The sequence below is a fragment of the Rousettus aegyptiacus genome, unplaced genomic scaffold (assembly GCF_014176215.1).
Source record: "Rousettus aegyptiacus isolate mRouAeg1 unplaced genomic scaffold, mRouAeg1.p scaffold_m13_p_16, whole genome shotgun sequence".
NCBI lineage: Eukaryota > Metazoa > Chordata > Mammalia > Chiroptera > Pteropodidae > Rousettus > Rousettus aegyptiacus.
Window position 1 is genome coordinate 51,080,631 of NW_023416291.1, and position 24,289 is coordinate 51,104,919.

Here is a 24,289-nt window from a genome sequence, read left to right on the forward strand (position 1 = left end):
AAGTCAACGTGCTGCTAGGGAAACGAAAAATTAGGGAACATCTGTATTCTTTACAATACCACCGAGCAACAAAACCACTATCAGCAAACTAAGCCCGGGCTTCCTGTTCTTACAGGAAAAACAATTCTTTATTTAATCAAGCAGCTGGATCTCGGTTACTTACGCTTTGAATATGTCGGTGGAAAAAATAAGACAGTCTAGTAGGGGACGGAAGACCATGACTAATAAACTAAGTAAGAAAGTCATAGTATGTTCAAAAGTGGGAAGTGCTATGAACAGAAAGTCAGGACAAGGGGTCGGGTGGCAGAAGAGGAGGCAGGGCAAAATAAAGGCGTCTGAGGAAACTCCATCGATCGGAAATGATTGGAACAAAGATTTTAAAGAAGTGAGGAAGGTGGGGGATTGGCCCTGTGAGTATCAAGACAAGAACGTTCAACACAGAGTGAGCTTCCAGCCCGGAGTTTCTAAGGATGAGGCGAGCCTGGTGTGTTTGAAGAATACCGAGCAGGCTATGCGAGTGGAGCTGAGTGAAGTGAGTGGGAGGGGTAGATTAACAGAAGAGGAGGTCAGGGAGGAAAAGAGAGTCAGATCAGACAGGGCTTTGGGGCCACCAGGAGGACTTTGGCTTTCACTCCGAGGAACGTGAGAGCCGTGGAGTATTGTAGGCAGAGAAGAGAGGAAACCCAACTCAGGTGCTCACTGGGGCCCTCTGGCTGCTGCAGGGAGAACGGACCAAGGGTGGGGAAGGGAAGGGACAAGAGGGGAAGCAGGGAGACCCCTCAGGAGGCTCTTTCCATATCCTGCCTAAAAACAACAGGACTCGAACCAGAAATAGAAGCGGCGAAGGAAAAGAGAAGTGGTGAGATTCTGGGTACGTTTTGAGTCGGAGGCCACAGGATTTACCGATGGGTTGGGCTTGATGGGTGAAAAAAAAAAGGATCACTCCGCAGCGTCATGCGGAACAGAAGGAGAGAGGGCCCTCCCCGGAAAGGGGAAGGGGGGGGGGATCAGAAGCTCCGTTTGGAACATGATAAACGTGGGGCATCGATTAGACATCTGAGTAGAAGCATTCGGCAGGTGATTGGCTATCTAAGTCTAGAATTCAGGAGAGGAGCCTGGACTGCACGTTATTTTAAATTTGGGAGTCTCCAATAAAAAATAGCATTTAGAGCCAGGAGACTAGAAGAGATCCACTGTGTAGAGAAAAATGCGTACTTCGGGGAAAAGCAATGCGTTCTTACACGACATCCCTATCCGCGTGAGAGCTATTTGACAACTCTAAACTTTAAATAACTGACTGCAATGGAAAATATTCTGTGGGAAAACCAGTTTTACCTCCATTCGCACATTAATTTAAATATTTCCAAAATTATATATGTATTATAATTCATATATACATACATGTAATGCACGTAATATACATGAAATTACATATCATTTTATGTATATTTATAACTATATGTATAATTCTATAACATATAATTGTGTAATATTACATACTATACATAATTATCAATGAGGTAACCAGGTAGATGTTATAACTGGCTCAAAAAATGCAAAACTCAGACATATGTATTACATACGATATATGTGATGTATACAATTTATAATATATTATATGATATGTATATAATATGTAATACACATATAATATATGCTATATATACACATAATATATATTACATAATACACATACATGTCTGTACTTTCTCTTTTGAGCCAGTTATAACATCTGCCTGGTTCCCTCACTGATTAGTGAATAGAATAAAGTCCTTAATATATGCTCATTTTATATCCGTATAAGCTGTGATTTAAACCTAGGCAGCCTGACTCCTGAACCCCACAGCGTATCAAATGGGCCAATGCACATGGACACGCTTAGCTCCCAGCAGGCACTCAGCACACGGCAGTGTTTAGTGTTGATAAGAAGCAGGCATTCCGTCCCGTCAGAACCTGCTTCAGATGCGCAGGCCCTCACCGTTTTGGAAGTGGAGGGCATCGATGACAGAAAGACCCTCGAGGTCTGGGACTGGGAGCTGGGTTTGGTCTTCCTGCTGAACCACCTCCTGTATTCTTCACGGACCTGGGGGTGGAGACAACACGGGGAGAGGGGTCGCTCCCAGATGCAGGAAGTGCGCTTTGCGGGCATGTCCCCTGGAAGCAGGGGGCGTCGGGGACAGGCGGGGCAAAAGCTTTGTACCTGGCGGCTGAGCAGACAGTGAATAATGAAGATGAAGGCCCCCTGCAGGCTGTTGATGACGGTGAACAGGTAGGCCATGACACTGGCCACAGGTCCAATCTGGAAAATGCCGAATACCCAGGAGCACCCCAAGATGAAGAGCTGGGCAAAGGCCTTCAACGTCAGCAATCTGGGGGCGGGGGAGGGAAGATTTGCAGAAGATAAGGTACTGGGAAGTGGCTATTATCCCTGTGAGCCGTACTACCCAGAGTGGTCTGAGGAAGCCACCCTGTGACCTGCCAATGGATGGGAATAAACGCAGAACAGAGTTTCCAAGCCTAGAGACAGCAAGATGAACTTCTACAAGCCCTTAAAAAGCAGTGTATCTGCAGACGCACATGGGCGCAAGAAGCGTGCATTTAATGCAACATTGTCTATCGCAATTAAAAGCTAGAAGGATCCACATTCCATGAATTCCGGACCCGTTAAATAACTGTGAAATACTTAGGCCCTTTTTTGAGGTAACACTCAAAAAAAAAAAAATTACCATTTTAACCACTTAAAGTGTGTGACTCGGTGGTATTTAGCATGTTCACCATGTCATACAAACATCACCAGTATCCAGTTCCAAGACGTTTTTATCACTCCCAAAAGAAAACCCCACACCTATTAAGCAGTCATTCTCCATTCTCCTCCCCCGACTAGAAACAACCCAAATGTCCATTAACAGGTGAACAGAAAACAAAACATGGCGCCCTCCATGCAACAGAATATTTATTCAACCGCAAAAGTAGTGAAGCGCTTGACACACACTGCGAAATGGATGGACCTTGAAAACATGATGCTCGTTGAAAGAAAACAGTCGCAAAAGGCCACGGGGTGTGCGATTCCACTTATCGGAAATGCCTAAAACAGGCCAATCCACAGAGACAGAAAGGATATCACAAAATCGTTTCTTAAAATGAGACGAGAGTGACAATACACTACAGGGAATAAGGGTTGAGGCTCTGAACCGGACTGTCTGCAAATAAATTCTGACTTTTCCATTCATTATCGTGTGACCTGTGGACCCTGAGAAAGACGACGCCTACCAAGAAGGGCTCCTGGTGTCTGACTGGGCTCAACTTTAAAAGCAGAGCCTAGCGGCCACTTCCACACTCAGGGAGAAGCCTGCACTGCCTGCCCGCTTGCCCTGTGTTCCTGCCATCGGATCCAGCCCTTGCAAAGAAGTACCTGGAATTGGATTTCAACAAGTAGGATCGAGGCTTTCCCCATCCAATCAGAGCTGCACAGCTATAGCTCAGCATCTTCACTGACCAATCAGAGAAGCTCCATTCTGACCAATCAGGTCAGTGCCTTATGGACCAATCAAACTGCGAGGATTTGGAGACTTCTCTTTATATAAGTCAGCTTCCCACTGGCTCCAGGAATGCACTTCCCTTTTCCACCGAAGATCGTGTTTCCCTGGCTGGAACTGAAATACTGAAGATAAAACCAAAGACATCTTTGTGCTCTATCACGATTGAGCTGTTTACACTGAATAAAGTTGCCTTCTTCACAGCATTGAATTAGCACCCAGGACCATCCTTTGACAGGTCTTAGTAAGTTGCTTAACCTCACTGTGCTGCAGTTTCCTCAAACTGATGCTCGAATGCATACAGAGATAATAATACGATAGCTACACAGCAGCATTGCTTGTTCTACAGATTAAATTATAAGATGGCAAGATCCTAAAAGTACTCAGAACAGTATCTGACACACAAAAAATAAGCTTTTCATTCGTAGTTTTTAACCTTAAGTATCGATAGGAAATGAACTACACTCTATGTGGAAAAAACAAAGTGTAGAATGATATGTAAAATATCCTGTCATCTATGTAAGAAGAGGTAGATACATCAGCATAGGACATTCTGGAAGAAAGCTCGATTCAAGGGATAATGGTTGCTTGAGATGGGAGAAGCCTGGGGACCTGAAGGGCAGGGGACAGGGAAGAGAAGGGGAAATACTTTTCAAGTGTTCCCTTTGACACTGCTTAGTTTTTCTTACCACTGGATGTATTAACCCTAAACTTTCTGCATCCATATTTTAAAACAAATTTTAGGAAAAAATATTTAAGATTAATGAGGTGATTAGACGCCGACAGGAAAACAAGCAAAGGACATCATCAGGTTACCGACCACGAATCCTACACGATGTCTGGTATGGGTGGGCGGGTCCTTAAACCTTAGCTGAGTGATGGCCTGATAATGGAGGGGGAAATACCATGGAAGCGCGCTAAGAGAGTCACTTAGAACAGAGTCGGGAGGCTGTGACGGAAGTGGGTCCTCTGCACATCTCGTGCCTCAGTCCGCAGAGCTGCTGTTAAGCTGCTAACCTGTTACTAAACTCGGCTCAAGGCCGAGCCATAAACATCCTGGAACAACTGCTACTTGAATACTCGGGGACTTGACCGCCCCCTTGTAGTTTTTGCCTCCCTCGTTTGCATATTAGAACTAATTACACCCTGTTAACCTGGCCAGCAACCCTTCATTTCTATGGGGAAAAAAAAGTTACGCTTTTTGGTTGGCTTTGTAAAGGCAAAACCTCGCCTTTGTTATATCTGCCGCACGGTTCAGGGTTTCCAGGTTCAAATCCTTTAAGACCCCTACACTTTTAGATTGTCTTACAGCCTCATATCTTTATTGGTTGACAGGTCTATAAGAATATTTTTTGAAAAGCCCCACATCTGTAAGATAATATATATAAAACTAATGAAAGTATATTTCACCCATCAAATCTGCAAAAACAACACCACAAAAAATGACAAGTCCCAGTGCTGGCAAAGCTGCAGGTAAACAAGCACTCTTATAAATGGAAACAAATTTTCTGGAAAACCATTTGCAATATATACTAAAAGTGTTACAATCCAACCTATCCTTTAATTTGGGCAATTTCATGCTAACTGTTTGATTAAATAACCCCAGATGTTGAAAAATATCTAATGGGACATTCAAAACAACTAAATAGCCATAAATAAGGGATGATTTAAGTTGTGCTACATCCTTACATTGAAATCCTATGCAAAAAAAAAAAAAAAAAGATTGTCGATGAATTTCTAATTAGATAAAAAAAAATTCATGATATGTTAGAGAAAAATGGTACTGAAAGTAAAATAGATCATATGATTCTTCTTTTGTAAATATGCACACATATGTATGCAAAGGACTGAAAAAATATTAACATGTTCAATATACGAAATACTCTTCACTAAATGCTTCAGAAGCCACATGAAATGAACAATATTAATATCCCCATTCCACGGATGAGGAAACCAAATTTCAGAGAGGCTATGCAACTTGCCTAAGGTCACACGGCTTGTAAGTGGCAGAGCTGGGTTTGAGCTCCCAGATGTAGGCACTGTGTTTCCCTGTCTGGGGCACAGGACCAGGCATATGAAAGGTACTCAGGGAACATTTATGGGAAGAAGGAAGGGAGATCAGAAGAGGAGAGAAAAGGGAGAAGGTGGTGCACCTGGAGTCTTTGAGCGTTGAGACTTCCGCATTGACACTCGAAAGCTTCTGCTTCAGGATCCATAATGTCCAAGTCAGGAGAATGAAATTGATCTACAAAATCAAGCAAAGAGGATTGAGAGGTTGGATATACAAACTATTAGGAGAAGAAATACAATGGAACAAGGCTTGTTAAGACAGCCACTTAAAATAGAGTCAGGAGGCAATGAAGGAAGTGGGAGCCTCTATACATTTTGTGCCTCAGTACTCAGAGCTGCTACTAAACTGCTAACCTGTTGCTAAACTCAACTCAAGGCTGAGCTGTAAACACCCTTGAATAATTGCTACGAGGGCACTCATAGTTTTCACCTCCCTTGACTGCATATGGGAACTAATCAAGCCCTGTTAACCTAGCCAGCAACCTTCATTTACAGGAAAGACTTACTCTTCATAGATTTTTCCTTTACAAACCCTGCCATGCCTTCTTCTCCCTTGGACCACAACTCAGGTTGCTACAGGAATCTGTCTCTTAGGATGCAGGTCCTTTTGCCCTAATAAATGCTTTACTACAGTCTAAAATTAATTTTGTTTGGCAAAACTGATAATGGCCAAACTGTCTTTAAAAACAGAACTCTGAGAGTTTTCTGGTCAAGATGGTGAAGTGGGTAAATGCTGTGCTTACCTCTTTGCACAACTACATTAAAATTACAACTATAAAAAGAACAACAATCATTGGGAGTTGCCTGAAGTCTAGCTGAACAGAAGTCCTACAACTGGGACATACAGAGCAAGTCACCTTGAGACTGGTAGGAGGGACAGAGACGTGGAAAGGTTGAGAATCGGGAAGGATATTTTGGCTGTGAAAGTTCCCCCTAAGGATCAAGGGGTCCCATCCCTATACCAGGCTCCCCAGCCCGGGGTCCCAATGTCATGAAGAGAAATCCCCATGATTTCTGGCTGTGAAACCAGTGGAAATAATGATTGAGTGAGATGGAGGGCAGCTAGGGTTGCAGACTTTCCTCTTAAAGGTCTGTGTGGACTGACTAGATGCTTACCAGGGGCTGGGGGAGAGGACACGGGGGTGGGGGTTGGGGATGCTGGTCTAAGGTTACAAAGTTTCCGCTATGCAAGATGAGGAAGTTCTGGAGAGCTAAGGTAAAGTGTGGTGACTACAGTTCACAATACTATGTCGTATTTTTGAAATTTGCTGAACGGGTATATCTTAAGTGTTCTTACCTGCCATTTTCCACAGGGTAGATATTATGGTATTATACTAATGAAATAGATAGAAAAGGACAAGAACCCTATGATTTTGCTCATGATCCAGTTTAAAACAACAAGTAACAAACTAACAAAACAACAAGAATCAACTCTCCCACACAGACAACAGAATGGTGCTTCCTAGAGGGTAAACTAGGTAAAGGAGGTCAAATATATGAAAACAGGAGGAAAATACAGACTTCTGGTGGTGAGCACACAATAGAGTAAACAAATGTTGTATTACAATGTTGTACACGTGAAATTTATATAATGCTGCTAACCAATGATACCTCAATAAATTTAACTTTTAAAAAAATATGACAGTGTGAGGTGGTGGAAATGTTCATTAGTTTGATGGTGACGATCACTTCATAATATAACATATATCAAAAGTTGTTCACCTTAAACGTACTTATTTTGATTTGTCAATTATACCTCGATAAAGCTAAAAATAAATCTCTCTTTTCTCTCAGTCAGAGGTTGATGGACCCATTCTTACTGAAACACAAAGGAAGAAGAAAATTATAGTCCCTCCCAGGGGATGTGCATGTTGCATTAAAAAAAAAAATCAAGACTCAAAGAAATGACACTTAAACTCGGAAAGCTCAGGAACCAAGAATCAGAAGGAAGAAGGTTTGAGAGGAATAAGTGAGCTCAGGTGTGCAACTTCCACTGGCATTTCCTGAACCCCTTAGGTCAGGTCTCTGCTCCAGAACCCAAGACACCGAGCAGTTTGCTTACCATTATGATTGTGCACACAGGCCCCAGGAAACTCCAGACGAACCCTGTCTCCGTGTTCAGCCAGCAGCTATGGAAACAGAAGTCATTGTTTGTCTCAGAGTCTTGACCTTGGAGCTACTCCTGCTCCGTGCCATGCACGAATGCAGAACAATGCTGGGAAAGGAGACCGAAGTGAAAATGCTCGTGATGGGACTGGCTGCGTTTCAGCTCTCGTTGGACCCTAGCAAACCCTCCTTCTGACCTTATTCCTGAGTAAATGTTCCTGGAGATTCACTTAGTGCCCTGGGTAGAGCCCATGCTCAGTTTACAACCTTCGTAATCCCTTTTCCCTCCTTCTCCCCTGGCACACCTTATCACTCAAATCTCAACTCAATGTCATCTCTTCAGAAAAGCCACTGCTGACTGTCCCTACCTAAATACACTGTCCTTCATTTCTGGTCCCTTTTAGCAGAGCTTGCTGCCTTTTTTTTTTTTTTTTTTTTTACTTATATAATGGAATCACGTCTGTGAAATCATGAATTTGGTATGCTGGCAATACTTTTCTAATTCCCTATAAAATACAAAAATATTTTTTTAAATTAGTACTTACCAGCATACTACCCAAAATCATTTCACACGGAAACACGTGACAAACACATCTCACTTTAAAACGGACAATAATAATAATAGCGATAATGATGACATGCATAATGCTTTACTCTGCACCAGACACTGTTCTAAAAGCTTTGCAGATAATAACTAATTTAACCCTCAGAACACTATGATGCAAGCATTGTTATTAGCCCCCATTTTATCGATGAGGACGTGGAAGTGTACAGAAGTTAAGTAACTTATCCAAGGTGGAAAAACCAGAAGACAAAAACCAGAAGCCAAGACTCAAACCCAAGCAGGGCTCGGCTCCAGAATCCATGATTTTGGAACTGCACAATCGAGTTTACTGTTCACGTCACCACCGTTGGCCTAGGTTAGGGTGTAAACAGTAGCTCCTGGATTTCTGCAAGGTCCAACCTGTGCTACTACACACGGCAGCCCTGAGACCACTAGCACATAAAGTAAGAGCTCAGTAAATGGGAGCCGCACGACCACCATTGCAGCAGGGTCTTCGGGGAGAGAAGGGGGTGTCGCTCACCGATCATGCATCCCGTAGCCCTTTGGCTGCACGCTAGCAGAGACAGCCACCACCAGCGCAGGGGTCCCGTAGGCAAAGACACAGAGGTGCAGCATCTTGATGTTGCGCGAGCTGAAGTAATTCACCACCTTCAGGTTCCTGACCATAAGGAAGAGCATCGCAGCCTCCACCAGCATCCAGAAGAAGCAGGCGAGGAAGAGGTAGTGAAGAAAGCCTGCGATGAGGGCGCAGACGGTCTGGAGGGGAGAAGCACGTGCGCTCAGGATCCTCACCCCGACCCTCGCCCAGGAGAAGGTGCAGAGGAAGAGGGCGGGGGAGGGACCGCTTCGATCAGCATTCCTCAGACACAGTCCATTCAATCATTCATTCCACACCACTCTATGGAGATGTTCTTCACAGCAGGTCTTTCTGGTAGGGTGGACAACTGTCGTGGTTTGCCTGGGACTTAGTCTTCCCTGCACGTGTGGCTGTCGATACTAAACCTGGGACAATTGGGATGGGGCAGGGTATGGGTAGATAGCAACTCTGCTTTAGGAGATGTTTGAAGATGTGGGGGTTGGAGAGTCCACACAAACTACAGCCACTGGTGTGGCTGCATGTTTTGTAAGTAACGTTTCGTGGCCACACAGCCACGCCCACTTATGTGTTCTCTAAGGCATTTTTTCATGTGAACACTACAGAGTTGAGTATTTGCCACGGAGACTACAGAGTCTGCGAAGCCGTAAATATTTACTTCTGTGTCTTTACGGAAGAAGTTTGCCCAGCCCTGGCCAGAGGATGGACGTGGAGCGCACTGCTAGCATTTCTCAAAGGGTCTGGGAAGCGAAACCTCCCATGTGGGAGAGGCGGTTCTGCACAGAGAATGGTCGCCCCACCCGACATGTCAATAGTGCCCCCTTCGGAAAAACCCTGAGAGCCCACTCTGTTTCTGGTACAGTTCTAGGGGTAAACGGACCAAAGTTCTTGCTCTCCCAGGGCCCACAGCCTAGTGCCAAAAGTAGAGACCCAGGTTAAACCACAAATGGTCAACACAGTTTCAAGTAAGTGCTGGGAATGAACGCAAAACGGAGGCATAAGCAGAGTTTCTCAGCTGCGGTGGTTCTGACAGTGGGAGCACAATGGCCAGATTATTTTCTGTCACGGGGCGGGGGGGCGGGGGTTGTCGTAGAACAGGGGTCCCCAACCCCGAGCATGGACCTGTACTGGTCCTGTTAGGAACCAGGGTGCACGACAGGAGGTGAGAGATGGGGGAGCATCTGCAGCCGCTCCTCAGCACCAGCAAAACCGCCTCAGCTCCGCCTCACATCCTCAGGCGTTAGGTTCTCACAGGAGCGCGGTCCCTGATTCCAAAGGGGTTGGGGACCCCTGTAGGATGTTGAGCAGCATCCCCGGCCTCCACCCGCTCACTATAGGCCAGCAGCCCCCCTCGCTAGTGGTAATAACCAGTAATACCTCCAAATAGTGTCCCCTGAGGGGAGGGAAAAATCATCCCAAGGGAGAACCAATGGTTTAAAGAGGAGCAGGAAGGACCATCGCTGTGTATATCACATGATCAGGGGGATGGTTTTCAACGGAGGCCCATCACGAAAAGGGAGTCAACCGGGCGAGGCTCGGGGGATCAGTATTATGGAAAGAGGGCGGAACACATTCAGAAGTCCCTAAGCGGGAGCTCGGCAGGGAGTCGCAGGGACAAGCAAAGGCGGGTGGGCAGACAACGCGGCTGGCTGGGGGCGCAGTGCGCGGGAGGGGAGACCTGGTTGTCGGTCTTGTCTGCGCCGGTGAGGAAGAGACTCTCGGCCAGGAAGAGGCACACGCAGAGGTGCAGGTGGAGGTAGGTGTTGTGGTTACGGATGGCGCGGCACAGCAGGAAGGTGGCGATGGCCACCGCGAGGCACAGCAGGGAGATGATCAGGCCCATGTGGCTGAGGATGTACAAGGAGGACTCCATCTGTCGGCAGAGAGGGACGCCACTCAGGGGCCCATGCCTCCCCAGGCGGGAAGAGGAACCGCCCTGACTCCTGGCTTGGGCACGAGTCTCGCTCAGAGTAAACGACATGCTGTCTGCCACCATTCCTGGGCGTCTTTTGACACGGCACCCATTTCCACCCCCATCTGTTACCAGGGCAAGCTGTCTGCAAACTACATTTGCTCGTTTGGAGCTAAGGTCCCGGATGTCCTGCAGGTTCTCCAAGCAGAGGTATGCGTGAAAGTTTGGAAAGGCAGCATGGAGGCGGATACGAGGAGTGAGCCGCGGCTGGACTCCGCCTTCCAACTGTCCCGTCGTTCATTCCGTGAATGTGGGGTGGCCTGACAGCTGCGATTTCTGACTTCTGGATTATACCGCAGAGGGGTGATGCTGACGGCAACATCCGGGGGGGCAGCCCCGTGACTTCAGGTCCTCCACCCCTTCCAGTGATTTTGGGAGCACCCAGTTCCCTGTGTTGAATCCCATCCTGCTTGAACTACCTAGAGTGGTTCCTGTTTCCTGCACTGAACTGGGCCTGATACACAGGCGTTCAGAGACACCCGGCTTTGGGGAGTGAAAATGATGAGCTGAGAGCTTCCCCTCCACCATTATTCATAGCTAATTTTTAACTAATTTTAACCTGACTTGAATGCTTTCTGTGCGTTAAAGATATATTACAGATATGCCAGGCATCACCTTATGAGTGCCTCTCTACAAACTGGGCTCAGGATCAGAGGAACTGAGTGACGTGACTAAGGAAGCATGGCTAAAAAGTGATAGAGATGGGACTTGAAACTGCATCGGTCTTTTTCCGGATCCGATTTTCCTAAGTCCTAAGCCTTCCATTCCTCGAAACAGCACTTAGACCCTCCTGGCAGGAAACCGAGCCTCAGATCGGCATGATTGGCAAGGATGCTCGCCACAGCATTGATGAGGATGTCTTTTCTCTCTGCCAAATCTACCCACTCACCAAGGCCCGCTCAAAACTATGTTTCCTTCCTGATCTAGCACCAGCTGTCACTGAAACACCTTTGAATCCCTGCAGTACAGACTCTGGCTTAGTAGAAAGTGACCTGTGGAGCCAGACTATCCTGGGTTCAAATCCCACCTCCACCAATTACTAGCTTCATGAGTAGGCAGGTTACTGAGCCTCAGTTTCCCATCCTATAAAGTGGACCTAGAAAACACTGAACTTAGAATAAAGGGTCCAGTACATAGTAGTGGCTCATTCAATAGAATCTATGATTGGTATTCTGCCCGCACCTGTTTAGGCTCATTTCTCATTGGATATGTGACTGCCACAGTTTCCCAACCAGACCATGAATTCCCCAAGGGCTGAGGCATGGAGCATACCATCTCCGTCCCCGTGAATCCCTCCCATAACACACGACACCATGAGAGGCACATAACGGGATGTCGAGTCGACATCTTCCCCTCTAATCTGGAGAACCAGAGCACAGAACATCAGTACTGACCGTGAGCGGCCCAGAAGCCATGATGATGGCCAGGTTCACCATCCGATTGCAGCTGCATTCAGTAGAGGTCTCAGAGACTTTACGGACCACGCAGCCAGACGACGTCCACCTCCCGCCCCCCACATCTGCGCTCCAGGAAGCACAGATGGGCCTCTCCGACTTCTGCTTTGGCTGAAAATTCAAAGGCCCTGGTTACCTGAGAGTCTCTCTTGAATGGATTCAATGTGACCACTCAGGAGGCATTTGAGGCAAGAAGATGTGGGTATGTAATGTTCTGTAGGGGAATGGAGGCAAATGCTGATATTTCAACATGCAGTGATGACCAGAAATGTCTTGAATGTCAGACCTATCTCTACCACTGACTTGGTCATTGCTAGTGTGAATAAAATTCACGTCTTTCCCCCACATCAATGTTGCTAATCTAACCTAAATCTTGCCATCAAGGAGTGAAAGGATACCACACAAAAGTAGAAGAGCTCGTTCTTCTAGGATTGGCTGGAGTTGCTAGAAAGTGTGGACTGCTTGCTGCCTCAACAGGTCCTCATCAGAAATGAGAGTTAAGCCTACTCGGGGACGGGATTGTCAATAGGCAGATGGGGGCCCAGCGGAGACACCACAAACCTCGATGTTTTCCACAGTGTAGATGACTGGGTCAGAGAACCCGCCTTTCTTCACCCCTGTCATGATGCCCGCAACGACACGAGAATTCATCTTCAGCTTCCTCCTGGAGTTGGCCAAGGGATTCTGAGGGTCTTGGAAGAAGCTCTCATCTAAAACAGACTCCAGACTTGCAAAGGAGACGAAAGCTACCCCAGTGGTCCCTGTGAATCCCCCAAGTGCCAAAAAAGAAGAAGAAGAAGAAGGAATCGTTTGCTTGGTAGTTATTACCGATGACCCAGCATATAAACACACATGCATACTTGAACGTCTCATGCATCTCTGCACCTTCGCCGGTCTGCTCTGAAGACTGAAACACCGGTGGACTTCCAGGTGAGTGACCCTCAGTAGAACCGTAAAAAAAAAGAAACCCTGAGGTGCTGTCCCCTGGAGAAATCTGGACTGCATTTAAAAATAAATTTGAATTTGTCTTTCTAAGAGATATTGACTCAGCCGCGGGAACTGAGTTCCCCTCCCACATTTCTGGTCTCATTCAGTCTCTTGGGCACACCTCCCCTTTCAGGGTGGGGTGGTCTCTGGGAGGAGGTCCTAACCCCGCACCCTGTGCTCCAGAGACCACGAGGGTCAGGGGGAGTCAAACAATGGCCTCCTAACCAATTGGGCCTTTGCCTATTTTGTTTCTCTCTTTTTTTTTTTTTTTTAGAAACAAAAGTTATAGGACATAGCCACATGCATTCATTTACATATTATCTATGAACACTTTTGCACTTTGATGGCAGAGCTGAACAGCTGTGACAGAGGCTGCATTGCTCTCGGTGCCTAAAATATGTACTAATCTGCCCTCTACAGGAAAAGCTCGCCAAGCCTCATACAGAGTAGCGTGGTCCAGCGGAAACACAGTATGAGCCACGTATACACGGTATGAGCCACGTACGTAACTTGAAATTTTCTCGCAGCAGTATTTTAGAAAAGCAGAAACAGGTACATTTTAATAATGTTAACTCACACGCAAAATATTATCATGTCGACACGGCATCAGTATTAAAAATTGTTAACGAGCTGTCTTGAGCCCTGTGTTTTTTGCCTCAAACCTCTGGAATCCAGTATGGATTTTACACTTACAACCTAGCCGCATCTCAAGTGTTCAGTGAGCAAATAGGGCCAGTGGCTGCTGAATTGGACAGGGAAAGTCTTGCTACTCCAGTATCGTGAGAGGATTTATTCAAAGTGTGACTTCCCTAGCACATGGGAAGCTCCCTGTGGTCACGGGCTATTGATTTCTGCCTCCATCATTGTGGATTCCCTCACCACCTGGCACAGGTCTTGGTACCCAGGAGGTGATCAGTTAAGACTTCCGGCGGAATTTGCCCAAGCCGCGCTCCGTGATTCTCAGGAGCGAGTCCGTACCTGCGGATTCAGATTCCTTAACTGTGGAACAGCCGATCTTCATCTCGCTCCCTCCAGCTTTCACATGAAAGACCATGTTCTCTTCAGCGCATTCGTCCTTGATAACTCTGCTCTCGATATCTAAAAGGAGAAATGGAGACTTTGCACAATGTCACTCGGAACGTGGGTCCTGAGTTTTGGCTGCAGTCTGACACAGGCTGCGAGCCCGAGAAAGACTGGAAAGGGCCATTCGTCCTGGGAGTGACCGTGAGCCCCTTCATGAATGAGAGGTGGATGGTAGCCCCTAAAAATGGGAAACCCGGTCGGAGATTTACGAGGGAGCCGCATCCATCAGTGAACGACGGGGTTGACGTCCACAGTGATGGCAGGTGACAGAGCCGTCCGTGGCCCTCTGGCAACTCCAAAAATAAAGCAGAGGTCCGAAGCCAAAGGAAAGCGTAAGGGGCCGGGACAAACCCAGCGCAGCGGACAAGGGCTCACGTTCTGCAGCCGGATGAGGCCCGCGCTCTGCCACGCACCAGCCCTGCAGACTTTGGCACTGTCTCAAGCGCTCTGAGCATCACCTGTAACATGGCCTTAATTACAAAACTCCTCGTTCATTAAAACACAGCGGATGCTGGGAACAGAGGTGCCCTTTGAAAACATACGCCAGGCAACGCCAGGCCCGTTCTCGGACTCTCCAGTCCTGCCCCCGCCGCACTTCACACAAAATCCTGTGCCCTTACATTCGTCTACAACATCTTCCTCTCCTTTTCTCTTCCAACTCCTTCCCCTACAGATTTCACTGTCTCCTGCTCCCGTTCGGCCACTTTGGCCTCCTCACCGCTCTCTGAATTCACCAAGTATTCCCACACCTGCTTCTTCCCCAGTTATCTACAGGGCTCCCTTCCCTCAGGTCCCTGCCCCACTGAGACATCCCCGTACCACATCGCGAGATAACCAACGCTCCCCCTAATCCTGACCCTCTCTAGCCTCCTCGGCCTGCTGTTTTTCCCCAATAGCACTAGCTTTATCTGGTATACCAGATGTCTGTTTATTGTCTTAGTCAACTGACTAAAATAAAAGACTCATGAATTCGGCCAGTCTTGTTCACTGCTGGAGGCAGTCCACCAAATACTCTATTTCTACCTTTTGGCCTCCTGGGCACCAATCGAGATGGAACTTCCTAAGGTTATGTGACTCCTACTGTAACTAGTGCCAGGAGTACATGCTGCCATAGAAGCCGTAGAAGGTCTACAGCGCCCGAGACCCCCAGGTGGTCACAGGTCATGCATGTTCAGGGTGGCGCGGCCAGGGCTGTGTCAGTCAGGAGAGGGTCAGTCATGCAGCAGCAACAAACGAGCCCACATCTTAGAAGGTTAAAATAATAGTTATTTCCCACTAACACATTGATTAGGAACTGCGTTCTGTGTTTCCTTGCCCTGGGACCCACACAGACGGAGAAACGGCAATCCGAAACAGAGCCTATCGCTAGGACAAAGGGAAAGAACTCTCTGGAAGGTCCCACCCTGGCAACTATTCCCTTCGCAATGCATTACCTGGAACTAGTCACAAAATTCCTCCTGACTCCAAGCCAGGAAGTGCCTACTGTGGGCCCAGAAGACAGGGCTGGAAATATTCGAACACAGCAAATGACCATCATCCCTTAACACCTGGCATAGAGTCAACGAATATTCGTGGAGTGAATTAAAGACTCACTCCAAACGCAGCGCCTGGCAACACACTCTGAACACGGAGCCAGACACTCAAAACCTGGGAGATGTTGTTAATGCTCGACTTGGCTCTGCTCTGAGCTCAGAGGTTTGAAGCATTGAGGGCAAATCGTAGATGGAAAAGCCTTGGAGAATCACATCGCCAAATTCGCCCCCTCAAAATCAGTCCCCAGGGTGACCTTGACGTGAAGGATGTGTCCTACCCAAGCGTTCCGTCCGAATAGTCTGGCTGCCATTCGCTGAGGGACTCAGGAAAGCTGCCAACACGGTGCTTCCCACGCTCTCGAGTAAGATCGTGCCCAGGGCGGCTGTCTCGGCTTTGGTGAGGCTGGACCCGTTGGACAGTTTTTCAAGCACAGGGGAAAATTTCTCAGCCATTCTCTGCAAAGAAAGAGGTTTGCTCGCTCGCTCTCTTGTTCTCATTCTCTCTCTCTCTCTCTCTCTCTCTCTCTCTCTCTGTCTCTCTCTCTGTCTCTCTATCTCTCTATCTCTCTCTCTCTCTGTCTCTCTCTCTGTCTGTCTCTCTGTCTCTCTCTCTGTCTGTCTCTCTGTCTCTCTCTGTCTCTGTCTCTCTCTCTCTATCTCTCTCTCTCTCTCTCTCTCTCTCTCTCTCTCTTTCTGCCTCTGTCTCTCTCTTTGTATTTCTGCTTCTCCCTCTCTGTCTCCAGCTCTCTGTCTCTGTCTCTTTCTTTCTGAGTGGGTTTCTGCCCTGCCCCTCCACTCTCTGTCCCTCATCAGTGAATAGCAGCTGTCCTCTCTCTCTCCAAGGAAGTGGGTTGGCAGTCTAGACCAATGAAGAATTAAAAAGACGTCCACTCGGCCTCTTTTTCCCGATTCAAGAGGCCCCGTTAGGAAGGCAAGTTGGTGTGTCCTTCGCAGCATGAAAAAAAATCAGCCCCTATAACGGCGTAAAGTGCACATATCCTTTGACCCAGAAACTTCCCTTCCAGGAATTAATCTTCTCAGAAATACCTAAAAATTGTGCAAGGTTCTTGTTCAGTGATGTTCATTTCAGTATGGTTTGTGATAGCAAGAAGTCAGAGAGCCTTAATGGCCGACAGATTAGTTAAGTAAATGATGACATGAAATCGTAGGACAGTCTGCAGATATTGGTAAAAGCACAATATAGTACATCTACATGATTTAACAAGCAAAAAGGTCCAAGAGCTATTGCTAAGTAAAGCGCATTACAGAATGACATGTATATATTATCTCATTTAGTTTAAAAACAACTACTTTAAAATTATGTTTCTGGTACATAAAACAAAATAACTAACAGTCTGAGCCTGGTATATATTAACTTACTTAATTTTAAGAAGAGATCTGTGAGGTATAGGCTATGATTTTTTCCATTTTTGGGTGGGAAAACACAGATACATCTTGCAGAACCAAGCTTTGAACTTTGGGGGTCTGGAATCAGAGGCTGAATCCTTAACCACTGCTCTAAATCTGTCATAGTAGGTGCTCGATAAATGACTTCAATATGTGTGTGTGTGTGTGTGTTTGTATGTCTGTGATACATGAACTCACAAAGCAAAAACGTATGGAAAGATACACATCTAAATGCTAACAATGATTATGTCTGAGGAATAGAGTTAAGAAAAAAATAGCAATCACAATAATAGTAATAATAATGTTGATACCATTCCTATTATTGATTGCTGTCAATAAATTAACTATAAAATGTGACTCTGACCCCAATGAAAAAATATATATGAAAAGAAGTCATAAACTAATAAATGCAAGGAAGAAATTGATTGAATCCAGTCAGACAGTGAAGGAAGTTAACTGAAACCTTAGCAGGAATACTAATTTCTATTTATCCAAATGAGGTGATAAAAAGATGGAAAAAAAAATCAACAAAAACTGAGTTAGGGTAAAACTTGAGAGATGTTTGTTCAGGAGAAATAGGGTGCACTGTGCTCTATAAACACTTCCATCTGAAAGGCAGGAATTTGGTGTCCCTCTGCATCTACTTAGCAGAAAAATCTGAGCTAGAACCATCCTGAGAAAAGCACAGCTGTTTATAAACATTTTAAAAATCTGAATTTTTATATTTACACATTTGATCGACTGGATTTGTGAAGCCCTTAAGGGCCTAGTGACCTTGCCTTTTAGGTTTGCAATTTTCTTCATTAGGTACTTGACATTTGGGGGGAAATAAGAATATTTGTAAATGTAGTATAAAATGTTTGAGGAAATTTAAATTTCTAAAAACGGTAATCATTTATGAAAGTTTAATCTAAAAACCCTACGAACGCATGTACACTTCATGAACAAATGTTTGATATGAATAAATTACTTTTAAATGAATCAAATTACAAATGAAAGTGTTAGTCTTCTTTTCGTACAAAAAAAAATATTTGTAAATAACATGACAATATAAAGACTTAAAAACTACGTTTTAAATTTACAGTTATAGGGACCTAGGAATCCCACTCCTAGGTACATACCTAGAGAAATAAAAATTCAGGTTCACACACACACTGCACATGGGTGTTAGTAGCAACTCTACTGATAATTGCCAAGAGCCAGGATGGGGGTGGGGGATGAAGAGATGCTGTTCAGGCGGAAACACTTCAAATATCCTTCAAAGATGATGCTTAAGCCACCTGCGGTCCATCCATCAATGGAATATTACTCAGCCATGAAAAGGAAAGGAGCACCAAGAGATGAACCTTGAGCACACGATGCTCAGCGAGAGAAGCCAGACACGAAAGGCCACGTGGTGTGTGATGCCTTTTGTGGGAAATGTCCAGAACGGGCAAATCCACAAAGATAGAGAGTGGATTTGTCATTGCCGGGGCTGGAGGAGGGAAGACTAAGGAGAGCTCCTTACGTAGTTTCCTTTTGGGGTGGTGAGAATGTTCTGTACCTACAAGGGCGATGGCTGCTCAACACTGTGAATGTGCTAAATGTCGCTAATGTTACTAAAAAAAAAAAAAGTCATGAGATTATTGATAAACACAACGCTGACGACTCTCAAAGGCATGATTCTGAGGGAAAGAAGCCAGACTCCCAGGGCCACGTACTGTGCGATTCCATTTAATTAATGTTCTTTCAGAGGCACAATCGCAATGACAGAACGGATCAGAGATTTACAGGGACCAGATGTGGCGGGAGTACGTGACTCCCAAGGGAAGTGCCAGGGAGACTGGGGGGACATGGACCCGCTACGTCTTCTCACTGCGGTGGTAGTTACGCCAATCTGCTCAGGCGGCGGTAAAACTCATAAAATTGTACGGAAAGGGGTAATTTTACTGTATGTTAATGTGTAAAACTTCACAACTGTCATACATTAAATGCTGAATCACAACTCGTTAATTATAAAGAGCACTTTCTGCACCCGAGGTTTCCCCCCAAGCCGTTCAAAACCTGAAATACGATGACGAAGACGTCGCGGTTACCTGCAGGGAAATGACGGTGGTGGTCGCGTCTCTGCAGGCCTCGTCCAGGATGCTGAAGGTGGCGTTCATCAGCGCACAGAATGGAACCTGCGCCCCAGGGAACAGCAGTGAGGAGCATTGGTTTCTCTCTCCCTCAAGCATGCAATGTACAATTGGGCCTCCGAGCCCACTACGTGGGGTGGCCCTGAATTCCAGAGGTGTCCTAAGACTCTAGAATTCTCGGGGACATAAAAATGAACCCTTTTAGTTCCGGTCAAGACGGCAGAGTAGGTCAACGCTGCGCTTGCCTCCTCTCACAACCGCATCAAAATTACAACGAAACTACAAAACGGCCATCACTGGGAGTCGTCTGAGGTCCGGCTGAACAGAAGTCCTACAACTGGGGATGCACAGACGAGGCCACGTTGAGACGAGTGGAAGGGGCAGAGATAAGAGATGGGCTGGTCCCACTCCCACATGTGGTGGTTGAGGATCAAGAGAAATATCTCAGCGGCAGAGGTCCCCTCCTCCCCTCCAGAAGAGCGAGGGGTCTGACCTCACACCACGCTCCCCAGCCCAGGGTTCCAGTGCCAGACAGAGAAGTCCGCACACTTTCAGCCTGTGAAAACCAGCAGAGACTGTGGCTGAGGGAGACAAAGAGCCGGGGGGAATCCCGGTGACCCTCGTGAAGAGCCTGTGCATGGACATGCTTGGCGACGGACTCGCTCACTCTGAGCTCCACCACTGGGGCAGCAGCTCAACAGTCACCAGGGACACACGGGGAGGAACTGAGTTGTCTGGCTCCAGGGTGAGGGCTGGAGGGACAGCGCTCCCACAGACAGAAGTGCTGGCAGACGCCATTGTTTATTTGTTGAGCCCTCCCCCACCCAGCTTGCAGACCCAGGAGGCCGCCATACCTGAGTCTCCGTCAACGTAGCTCACACTGGCCATCCTACCCTGAGACTCCTGCCCCTCCCAACTTGAGGGCCTGCCCAAGCCTCTTCCAGTGGATTTTTCATACGAACGGCCTGTCTTGGCTCATCCTGTGGACATTCCTAAAATCTCTCAAAGGTTCACAAAAACTAAACAGGGAGCATCTGGCCTCAGTGCGCCCCCACACCTCTTGCTGAGCAGCCCCAAACTCAGCACAAGCACAGCCAACCTTGGTTTGCAGCTCGGCCTCTCAAGGCACTTCCAAGCCCAGCGTGGGTGGCGGCCACCTGCAGATTGCTTGGTGACCCTGGCCAGGTGCCCCTAGGCAAGGAACAGGCTGCAGCTGAACTTGGCCTTCAGCAGGGCCCATCCCAGGATGCCTTGGCCTACACGCCTGGTGGCCAGCTTCAGTCTCAGCTAGAGTACCACCTGGGGTCACATCTGGGGACAACGCACCCAAAGGACATGCAGGACAGGCACTAGAGCCCTGTTAAAGTGACTAGCACTCTGCAGGGTCAGCCCCTGTACAAGGGCTTCTCCACTGGCCACAGTCAGTCATCAAACCCAACCAGCCTGAGAGTCAATCCCTCCCATTTATGAGCAGACAGCTACCAAGGCTCAACTACAACAGGAGAACACACCTACAACTCATACAAAGGACATACCTGGGACCCCTGACTCAAGTGACCAGGTAAGGCTGCGCCACTAGGACCCACAGCACACCTACTACATAAGGCCACTCTACGAAGACTGGGAGACATAGGAGCCCTACCCAATACACAGAAACGCACTCAAGTATGCAGCCAAAGTGGGAAGACAGAGAAACACGTCCCACATGAAAGAACAGAACAAAGCTCTCATAAAAGAACTAGACGAAATGGAGAAAAGCAATCTACCAGAGGCAGAGATTAAAGCATTTATTATAAGGATGCTCGATGAACTCAGGAGAAGAGTAGATGAACTCAGTGAGAACATTAACAAAGAGTTGGAAAATGTAACAGCAGAGATAGAAAACATTAAAAAGAACCAGTCAGAAATGAAGAATACAAGAACTGAAATGAAGACTCCCTTAGGAGGAATTAACAGTAGGTTATATGAGGCAGAGGATCGAGTCAGTGATTTAGAAGATAAGGGAGCAGAAAATGCCCAATCAAAATAGCAAAAAGAAAAAAAAGAATCCAAAAAAAAAAATGAGGAGAGTTTAAGGACACCAACATTCGCATCACGGGGTACCAGAAGAAGAGAGAGATCAAGGAGTCGAACCCTATTTCAAGAAATCAGGATGGAAAACTTCTCTAATCTGGTGAAGCAAAGAGACATACATACCGAGAAAGAGGAACCCATACCTAGGAAGTGCAGCAGAGAGCCCCAAGAAAGAGGACCGCAAAGAGGCCCCCGCCAAGACGCATCATAATTAAAACGCCAAAAGTTAAAGACAAAGGGATGATCTTAAAAGCAGCAAGAGAAAAGCAGTTAGCTGCCCTCAAGGGAGCTCCCATAAGACGGTGCGCTGATTTCTCAGCAGAAACTTTGAGGACCGGAAAGGACAAGCGGGAAATATTCGAAGTGATGAAAAGTAAGGACCTACAACCAAGATAACTCTACCCAGCAAAGCCATCATTTAGAATCAAAGGACGTTTTGTTAACCAATGTCACCATTAAAAAAATTTAATCAATTTTTTAAACATTCAAAGAGAATGGATGTTGCTAGCAGCCAAAATTAGTAAGCTGGAAAAACTTCGCATAATTAAAAACTACAAATTAAAAGATGTTTTACCCATCGTGGCAGCAACTATTTGGATGTTTAGCCATCCGAAGAAATAGTATTTTCTGGCTTGTAAATTGGTACAAACTTTTTAGAGTATAAGTTAGCAATATTAATTTAAATTCAAAATATGCTGGGTTTGGACTCGGAACTTCCATTTCTAGAAACTAATGCTGAACAGAGACAGACCCAAGAATGTTTGTCGCACCATTTTTTTAAACTTGGAAACAGCCCAACCGTCAATCAAGAAAGAAATAACTAACCAACATGCCTATAAAAGTTAATATTCTACAGCAGTTTAAAAGAATGGAGTACAGACCCCCAAAATGTGAAAGACTGCTAAGGGAAAGAAGCAAATTGTGTACAGCTTCCAAAATTTTTAACATGTAGACAAAAGTATGCTGTAAACTGTTTACAGCATCAGAGTTGGGTGTGTCGTTCTATGCATTAGGGATGTCTATTGTGATCAGATTTTTCGAAGTGTGCTTATTTTCATGCAAAACCACTTGAGACAATAAACTGAAACCTTTATGTTCAGCAGGAAAATTAGGATATGGAACGTCAGGAGTGGAAAGGGAATTTCCAAAAACCTTTCATAGAAGGGGGAAAAAAAAATCCCGATTACACAGAAGAAGAAAACCAATACTGCGTGGATTTCCAAACCACAAGAAAACAGTGAAGCTCTCCAGAAGGACCATAACCAGAAAACTAGCAGTATCCAGAATTTCTGAAACTCGGATACTAATAAGATAAAAAAGTAAGCCATGTAAAAAGAAGGGGGCATTCAAATGCCATAAGTACACGCAAAGACGCACATTCCCACTAGTAAATGGAGAAACACAAATTAGACTACAGTAAGGTGCCATTCCACACGCATCAGATGTGGCCTTCTTGGACACGCTTAACACTGTCAGCCTCTTAAAATGTTGACAGTGTTTATTAAGAATGAAGATGCACATATCTTTGGCCCGGCAGTTCCACTCGAATAAATACCAAGAGAAAGCCTACATATATATATCAAGAGATTCGTAGAAATATGTCACAGCCTTGTTTGTAATAGCGAAAAACTAAAAACAACCTGGAAGCCCAGTGACAGGAAAATGAATACATTACTGTCTAAGATTTGGTTTCTCCCCAAAGTAGATCTCAATACTAGAACTAAATGAAAGCAGTTTCTTTGGCAGATGACTCTAGAAAGCACCGAGTGGTGTGTTGGAAAAGTAAAACTGGGAAGGTAAAGTCGGTTCAAGGTCAGCGAGCCGGTTCCCACTGGGTAACGAGCTCAATACCGCTGAGATACCTGGGAGATGGAGGGGAAGGAAACAAGTATTTAGCCCCTACTCATCCCTGGTCGGGGACTATCCGGGGGTTGTCAATGTCCTGGCCTGGGTATGGGCAGAACGTACTGCAGCAGCTAGCGCCGGACAGCCCCAGGTGTTTGTGTGAAGAAGATGCCGACAGACACAGAAACAGTGAAAGCCAAACACCTAAAGCAATTCCATAGGTTTAGGACTCTGTGTGTAAAGATATTCGTGCTTCTTATGGAATAAAAAGTATAAAGTCAAAAAAAAAAATCGAAAGACAAATAGAGCTTCTCAGAAAAAATAAATAAATAAAAACCGAAACTAATGGAGTTCATCACCACCGAGCCAGTACAAACAATAGGAAATGTGAGAGGGGCTTCATTAAGTAGAAGGAAAAGGGGGAAAAAAATTTTAATATGAATAATAAAATGGCAAAAACTACGTATACAGCAACAACTGCTTAAAATGTAAATGGATTAAATGCTGCAATCGAAAGATAGGGTGGCGGAAGAGATGAAAAAACAAGACCCTCACATAGGCTGCCTACGAGAGACTCGCTTCAAGCGATGTCAGAAATGTGGCAGAGCGACCGACGTCCCCAGACCTCTCCCCTTGAAACAACAAACAACAAGCTGAACATCTAAAACTCAACAGAAGACAACCAAAATGACAAAAAATCTCAGGAAAAAAAAAAAGAGAGAAAAATCTTCAGAAAATATGCTTACAGACATAGAAATATGTGACTTAAATGACAGAAAATTCTAGATGTTAATTCTGAAAAAACTCAAGGAGATCTGAAACGAACCAGGTCAACAATTTCAGGAATTGAAAAAAAACAACTAGATAAGCAGAATGAGTTGTTTCACAAGAAGAGAGAAACTCTCAAAAAGAAACGAATATATACACACATACATATGTGTGTCTAT

General features: G+C 45.8%; 1 protein-coding gene across 1 annotated transcript in view; it reads right to left on the reverse strand.

Annotated features, from left to right (window-relative positions):
• Nucleotides 1-24,289, reverse strand: part of ADGRE1 (adhesion G protein-coupled receptor E1) — a 43,172-nt gene that overhangs the window by 922 nt on the left and 17,961 nt on the right. The window contains exons 7-17 of the mRNA XM_016145532.2: nt 19,383-19,469; nt 16,179-16,356; nt 14,264-14,383; nt 12,860-13,059; nt 12,239-12,409; nt 10,551-10,745; nt 8,798-9,033; nt 7,669-7,735; nt 5,690-5,781; nt 2,201-2,369; nt 1,979-2,083 (exon numbers count right to left, since the gene is read on the reverse strand). Coding sequence (XP_016001018.2) covers nt 1,979-2,083; nt 2,201-2,369; nt 5,690-5,781; nt 7,669-7,735; nt 8,798-9,033; nt 10,551-10,745; nt 12,239-12,409; nt 12,860-13,059; nt 14,264-14,383; nt 16,179-16,356; nt 19,383-19,469 — 1,620 coding nt within the window. The remainder of the gene's footprint in view (nt 1-1,978; nt 2,084-2,200; nt 2,370-5,689; nt 5,782-7,668; nt 7,736-8,797; nt 9,034-10,550; nt 10,746-12,238; nt 12,410-12,859; nt 13,060-14,263; nt 14,384-16,178; nt 16,357-19,382; nt 19,470-24,289) is intronic.